The sequence below is a fragment of the Hemibagrus wyckioides genome, linkage group LG09 (assembly GCF_019097595.1).
Source record: "Hemibagrus wyckioides isolate EC202008001 linkage group LG09, SWU_Hwy_1.0, whole genome shotgun sequence".
Taxonomy (NCBI): domain Eukaryota; kingdom Metazoa; phylum Chordata; class Actinopteri; order Siluriformes; family Bagridae; genus Hemibagrus; species Hemibagrus wyckioides.
Genome location: NC_080718.1, coordinates 28403157 through 28410656, shown reverse-complemented (window position 1 = coordinate 28410656; position 7500 = coordinate 28403157). Strand labels below are relative to the sequence as shown.

At 44.2% G+C, this 7500-nt stretch overlaps 1 protein-coding gene across 2 annotated transcripts in view; it reads left to right on the top strand.

Annotated features, from left to right (window-relative positions):
* Positions 1 to 7500, top strand: part of rab3gap2 (RAB3 GTPase activating protein subunit 2 (non-catalytic)) — a 19547-nt gene that overhangs the window by 6779 nt on the left and 5268 nt on the right. For both annotated transcript variants that reach the window (XM_058398615.1, XM_058398616.1), the window contains exons 11-26: positions 268 to 347; positions 654 to 746; positions 822 to 961; positions 1058 to 1253; positions 1809 to 1952; positions 2041 to 2123; positions 2560 to 2624; positions 3716 to 3806; positions 3915 to 4036; positions 4477 to 4681; positions 4945 to 5042; positions 6117 to 6222; positions 6331 to 6491; positions 6674 to 6848; positions 7048 to 7239; positions 7385 to 7491. In XM_058398615.1, the coding sequence (XP_058254598.1) occupies positions 268 to 347; positions 654 to 746; positions 822 to 961; positions 1058 to 1253; positions 1809 to 1952; positions 2041 to 2123; positions 2560 to 2624; positions 3716 to 3806; positions 3915 to 4036; positions 4477 to 4681; positions 4945 to 5042; positions 6117 to 6222; positions 6331 to 6491; positions 6674 to 6848; positions 7048 to 7239; positions 7385 to 7491 (2058 nt within the window). The remainder of the gene's footprint in view (positions 1 to 267; positions 348 to 653; positions 747 to 821; positions 962 to 1057; positions 1254 to 1808; positions 1953 to 2040; positions 2124 to 2559; positions 2625 to 3715; positions 3807 to 3914; positions 4037 to 4476; positions 4682 to 4944; positions 5043 to 6116; positions 6223 to 6330; positions 6492 to 6673; positions 6849 to 7047; positions 7240 to 7384; positions 7492 to 7500) is intronic.

Below are 7500 nucleotides of genomic sequence, written 5' to 3'. Positions count from 1 at the left end.
CTATCTAACTATCACATGCTCTCATGGAGTCAGACCAGAACGGTCAAAAATTCCCATAAACACACTCCTAAACCTTGTGGGAAGCCTTCCCAGAAGAGTTGAAGCTGTTATAGCTGTAAAGGGGCGGGACAACTACATATTACATTCAAGGCAGACGTCCCAAAACTTTTCCCAAAAATATTTTGGCAATATAATGTATGTTTATAATAACACATTGTCACATTATTCATAAAGTATGTGTTTCTTCTTTTTTTATCTCTTCATCAGGGCAGCTCTCAGCCTCTCCTCTCCCACGTTGCTCTTGCTGTGGCCAGTAAACTCACTTCTGCCCTATTCAGTGCTGCCAGGTGTGTGTGTGTGTGTGTGTGTGTGTGTGTGTGTGTGTGTGTGCGCGTGTGAGCTTTATGCTTCCTGTCTCGAAGTGTAAGCCATTTCTACATGGGATGCCATAGCAACCTCTCAATCCTAATCCTAGCAACCGGCTAGCGTATCACACCAGCCTCCTAGGAGCATCATAGCAACCACCTGGAAACCTCCTACCTGATATATAATTCTATTTCACTGTTATATCTGTATGTAGAGCAGTAATGTTTAGACTGGACTGTTGGACCCTATTGTGTGTTAATGGTTTCTCCCATGCTTCCTGTTTTCAGTGGATGGTTAGGATGGAACAAGAACAAGACCGAAGAGGATCCTGCTCAGAAACAGAAGCCTAAGGTGGAGCCAGCCACGCCCCTTCCTATTAGGTAAGTCCGTATATGGTCATTCATAATTCTGTGCAGGACGCAGGTTCTTAAAGAGTTTGTGTGCGTTTCTTGTAGGTTCGGTCTCCCCGATTCCCGTCGACATGGTGAGTCAATCTGTCTGTCCCCATGCAACACCATGGCAGGGGTGACGGACGATTTTGGCAGAGTGACGCTGCTGGACCTGGCCCGAGGCATCGCCATCCGCATGTGGAAGGGTGAGAGAGAGAGAGAGATGGAGAGAGATGAAGGAGTGTTTGGAGAGAGTGTGTGTGTGTTTTGTTTGTTATTTAATTTGTTGTGTGTGTGTGTAGGTTACCGTGACGCCCAGCTGGGCTGGGTGCAGGTTCGTGAGGCTCATGGAGACAGAGACATAACCACTTCACCCTCCATGCCCCGCCGCTGTGCTCAGTTCCTGGTGATTTACGCCCCCCGCAGGGGCATCCTGGAGGTGTGGGGCACTCAGCACGGCCCCCGGATTGGGGCTTTTACTGTAGGCAAACACTGCAGGTATATACACACACACTCTCACACACACACACTCTCTCACACACACACACACATATATACACACACACACTCAGTTTCACATGCACTATAATGGGATGACCATATAAATATCAAAGCATATAATGCAATATATATTCTTAATTCTCTCTCTTTCTCTCTCTCTCTCTGTATCTCTGTCCAATTAATTTCCTTTATCCATCTATTTTTTCATATTGTTCTATTTTTCTTCTTCCTTTTCTTTCTTTCTCGCTTTCCTCATCTCTATTTTTTGTTAACTTCTCTTCTCTTCTCTTCTCTTCTCTTCTCTTCTCTTCTCTTCTCTTCTCTTCTCTTCTCTTCATTCTTTCCATCTGTGTATCCATCCATTTTTACATTTTTCTTCCTATCCACCCCCCCTCCTTTCCTTTTCTTTTTCCTTTCATTTCATTCTCCCTCTATGCCTTTTTTATTTCTCCTTTCTTTCTATTTTTTTCCCTTTATTCTATTCTTCCTTTCATTCTGCTATCCTCTCTTTCTTTATTTCCTCTTCCTCCCTCTCCTCCCCCGCTCCCTCAGCTTGTTGTATCCAGGTTACAAGTTAATGGGGGTGAACAGTGTGACCAGTCAGGGTTGGCACTTACACACACAGCAGGTGTGTCTGTTTGACCCGGTCAATGGAGTGCTGCGTAGCATCACTGTGCCATTCCACCTGGCTCTCAGGTATACACACACACACACACACACACACACACACCATCATGATTTTCAGATATATTGGATTTAAAAAGAAGTATTAATTATGTTACAGTGATAAGAAGAGTGAGCGAGCCAAAGACATGCATCTGCTGAAAAGACTGAACGCTCTGCTCAGGAGCACTGATCCAGACCCAGGTGAGACGTCCAGGACGTACGGGACGAAGCTCTCTGTGTGTTGTGCTGCTCTAGGAAAACAATTAGTGACCACACTTACCACCCCAGTGCTGTTTGTTTGTTTGTTTGTTTGTTTATTTATTTATATAAGCAGCCTGTCACAATTGCTTTATTCCTCTTTTACCACATTAATGTTCCACTGATTAAAGGACATTGTATGGCACTTTTTATGGCACGTTTATGGTTACATGTCATGTCTTGGAACGACTACAACAGAAGTTATCCTTCTCACTTGCGTTACAGCAGTTATACACGAGTTTCCTCATTAACATCTGAAGATAATAAGACAGAAAAATGCAGCTTGTCATGTTACAGAGAAGTTGTTTGAATTTAAAAGGCTAGATTATTATCTGATGGAATATATTTCATTTGTTTTCTCATGTTAATGTTTGACCAGATCTTCTGGAGAGCGAGGCTCGGAGTGTCCTGCTGGAGATCAAACACCCTGCGGTTAAAAAACAGGTCTCACACAGACACACACACACACAACTGTATTTTTTACACGATCCTCTACATAATCCCTGTCCACTGAAGTATAGAGAAACAAAGGCCAAAATTGATTGATTTTGTTGAGCTTTACTCTCTGTGTAATAAGACATTTATTCACAAACATTTATTTCAGTGAAAAGAAATAAGTCCAAACCTCTCAATGTCAACATTCTGTTATTTATGTTCACCTCAATAACTGTAATGAAACTGTATCTCCTTTATAGATGTGTTATTGACATTATGCCAGAGCTGCTTTGGGCTACGTCTACACTACTCTGGATAAAAACGCTCCACGTCCACGTCATTCCTTTCAGTCGTTTCCAAAACGTCGGTCATCCACACTGAAATGTCTGAAAACGCTCCGTCTCTGGACATTAGACGCTTCCACCTGCGTCATTTCCACCTCTTTGAAACGTGCGGCGATATTTCGAGGAAAATAGTGGGGGTGACCATGACCAGCCTTGCACTTAGAATTACAGATGTTTCAAGTAGCGTTGTCTGCATCAAATTCTGTAAAATGCAAAATCACGAACGTTTTAGCCGTGCTTGAACAAGTTGCAGGGGTGACGTCCCGTCACGTGATGATGCTCTCTCTCTCTCTCTCTCGCTCTTTCTCCAGATATGTTCTCAGGTACCGGTTGATTTAATGTGAATCGGTACTCTGTAGTACAGACGTGATTCGCTCAGTACCCTTCAAAGTACTGAGTTTGATTTCGGTACCTAACCCTAATGAGAGCTGTACTCACACACGTGAGAGGATGAGGGATTTGTTGTGATGACGTCACACAGCGCATCAAATCTGCAGGGCATCATGAAAATGTCAAGCTTAAGAGTTAATACCTAAAATTCTTCACTCCTGGTGGAGTATAAAGTGTCGACAAATCTTCAGCCATTTCTGTCCCAGGCGAGCGTTTCTGTAGCAAGAGTAATTTTACACACTGGGTTGCCAGTCCAACATGAAACCTTCCTCCTTACACATACACAAGCTTTGGAGCAGGCAATAGCGGAGATAATAATACTCGTCTCTACTAGGAATCATGACCTTCATTCTGTTTTATTCCCAGGCTCTGGAGTCTCTGCTGTCCAGTAAGAGCGCTCCGGTCTTCTGTCTGACCAACATCACTCAAGCTTTATCGGAGAGTCTGAAAGAACAAGGTAAGAAGATATACACACTTTCACAGAGCTTTTCATTGAAAAACAGCTCTTTCACTTCGGTATTATTCAGGTTATTTATAATAGGGTGTGTGTGTGTGTGTGTTGCAGATCCAGAGGCAGTGGATGAATCATTGCTGCAGTTGTGTTCGTCTCAGATCAAACTGCTGCAGCTCTACACCGATGTTCAGCTCCTACACTCACCTGATACCTCGCCTACTGAGCCTGATACTGTGAGACACACACACACACACACACACACACACTGAGCCTCCTGTATCAGTTGCATATCAGTTTGCAGGGCTAAAGGCTGAAAGAAGTGGCCGTCTCTGATGAACTCTGTAAATGAAATAAACACAAACTGTTTAAACTCTACAGTATTTTCCAGATGTGTAATAACAGTGTAATAACACATCCAGGCGATATGATCCGAAATCGACTGAGTCGAGGGTTTACATCAGTCAGTCTTCTCAAAAGCTTTATAAATAAATCCATTTGTTTCCAGCTTTATTAATGAGGTTCAGTGTTTATGTAGCAATAAAGTTCATCAGATTGAGCTGTTAAAGTGACATCACTCTCACACACCTTAATACTAACCTCTCTTTCTCTTCTCAATCTTTCTTTCTTTCTTTCTTTCTTTCTTTCTTTCTTTCTTTCTCTCTCTCTCTCTCAGCTTGCAGTACCTGGTATTGAAGATGACCTCACTCGAATCGGACCAATCCTGCGGCGTTATGCAGAGTTAAACTCACGCCCCTCTGTGTCCTTCGCTCAGGACGGGGCAGAGCCGCTGCCGGTCAAAACCTTTCTGTCACAGTTAGTGTGTGAAGGCGGCGAGCTGCGACTTATCAGAGGCCCAGACACAGACTGGACACAGCTAGGTCTGGACACACACACACACACACACTCCCTAAAAACCTTCTGCAGTGCCTGTATTAATGCAGTCTAGTTTAGTGTTTGTCCCATTAGTGTTACCATGGCTCATCGATCTATGAGTTCTGGTTTTTATTTTTTTAATAATATATCAGCCAGTAGAGCAGGACAGGAACCGTATTATACCTAGGGGGTTAATCAAAAAGAACAAAAAAATAATAATAAATGTTCCGAAATAAAATGAATGAAATAAGCTGCATGTGTTTTTTAGGTAGCTTCCTGTTTTGGGGATGTCTTTCTGGACAGAGTCCACTGGAGCGAGTGTGTGAGACACTACAGCAGAGTGGCATCAGCCCAAAGCAGCTACTGGTGAGGAGAAGATGATGTTGATGATGATGACTCCACCTTTTTCACATTTTAGCTTGCATCTCTTAAACATCTTTGAGGTCTATTATTTCTGTTATCAAAATTCCAGATTAGAATTATTCTACTGATATGTTACAGTTCTCCTCTACCAAGGTCGCCACTTTAATACTTAATATATTTTCAATGATCATGAACACTCTGACCACTGAGAGGTGAAGTGAATAAGACTGAGTATCTCCTCATCATGGCACCTGTTAGTGGGTGGGATATATTAGGCAGCAAGTCAACATTTTGTCCTCAAAGTTGTTGTTAGAAGCAGGAAAAATGGACAAGCGTAAGGATTTGAGTGATCCAAGGAAGGAACAGTGGTGAACCGGAGACAGGGTCATGGGCGGTCAAGGCTCATTGATGCACATGGGGAGAGAAGGCTGGCCCGTGTGATCCGATCCAACAGATGAGCTACTGCTGCTCAGATTGCTGAAGAAGTTAATGCTGGTTCTGATAGAAAGGGGTCAGAATACACAGTGCAGGACACCCTTTCATGGAAACGGTATTCCCTGATGGGTGTGGCCTCTTTCAGCAGGATAATGCACCAAGCCACAAAGCAAAAATGGTTCAGGAATGGTTTGATGACCACAACAACCAGTGTGAGGTGTTGACTCCGCCTCCAAATTCCCCAGATCTCAATCAAATCGAGTCCGATCCATGTAGCCCCACCTCACAACTTAAAGGATCTGCTGCTAACATCTTGGTGCCAGATCCCACAGCACACCTTCAGGGATCTAGTGGAGTCCATGCCTGGACGGGTCAGGGCTGTTTTGGCAGCAAAAGGGGTCCAACACAATATTATGCAGGTGGTCATAATGTTATGGCTGATTGGTGTGTATCGCATCAGTTTACAGTGATGATGATGTGTTTCTTAGTGATGCACTGAACACCTGAGATGTGTTTTATTTTACATTAGAGAATCAGTGTGTTCTTCTCTCTTCAGTCGTCTTTAAACATTCTGTTTTGTATTTTTAATATATTTTGTATAATAAATAATTGTTTTTAAAAAAAATTGTTGATATTTTTCAGTCTCTGCTGCTGACTGTGTGGCTGAACAAAGAGAAGGAGATCTTAAAGAGAACAAACGCTATCAGGAACCTGCACACACTCCTCAACACACTCAGCTCTATGAAAGGTGTGTGTGTGTGTGTGTGAGAGAGAGAGAGACCTCTGGTTGAATCTGTACCCAGGTTCTCTTTCTAAGCATTTCATGTTCCTTTCTGTGTGTGTGTGTGTGTTTTAGGAGCAATAGATGAGTCCTGGGATGTGCAGTGTGTGTCCCCCTGGTGGCAACAGGTGCGTAACGCTTGTGTCCAGTCAGAGAGCGCTGGCGCTGCCATGCTGGCTGCACTCGTCGCCCAGCGCGCTGCCAAGAGGTCTATCACAAGCCTGGCCGAGAACAAGGTATAGCGTGTGTGTATGTATGTGTGTGTGTGTGTGTGAATATTTATTCTGACTGGACATCATTCTGACTGGAGAAATCATTAAAAGGTTATTGTTTGGATAGAAATGTCATGCTTTTATAAATAAAAAATATAAACATTGGCAAATTACTGTAACATGTGTGTGTGTGTGTGTGCGCGTAGTTGCAGTCAGACTGGGAGTGTGTGTCTCTAGAGCTGGAGCAGTGGGTGGTGTGTGTGCGGCAGTTGGAGGATGTGTTGGCCTTGCAGACGTTGCTGAGTCTGCCGTCTCCTCAGGGGTCACCGGGGGGTGCCGTCCAGCGCTGTTCAGTCAAAGCTCTGCTGGAGAGTGGAAGAGGTGCTGCACACACAAACACACACACACACACACACACACACACACACACACACACACACACACACACACACACACACACACACATTTAATTACATTCATGCCTTCTCTCTCTGTCTCTCTCTCTCTCTGTCTCTCTCTCTCTCTCTATCTCTCTCTCTCTCTCCCTCTGTCTCTCTGTCTCTCTCTCTCTCTCTCTCAGGTGGAGTAGCAGACAGTGTTGCGAAGCTGATCTTCAGACAGGATGTAACTCCTGGATGTCTGAGAGACATTGTGCAGAGGAGGGTGAGTGAACAGCGTGAGGAACAGCGTGAGGAACAACCTGAGGAACAGTGTGAGGAACATCGCTCAGAGCTGGAGACGGAGGAAAAGGACGCCTTACACACACTGGAGGGTGACTACGCTTCCTGAACATCTGCAGTGTACACAGATACAGTTTGTGTGTTTGTATTACACACCTGCTGTGGGTGTGTGGATGTGTGTGTCTGTTTGATCCTGAGTGTGTTGTTGTTGTTGTTGTTGTTGTTATTGTGTTTCAGAGCTGCTGGTGTGTGTGTGTCTGCGTTTCCCCAACTCTCTCTCCCCTGATGTGTTGTGGGCTCACTGTTGTTGGGAGTACGTAGTCCAGTGGAACAAAGACCCTGAGGCAAGAAGA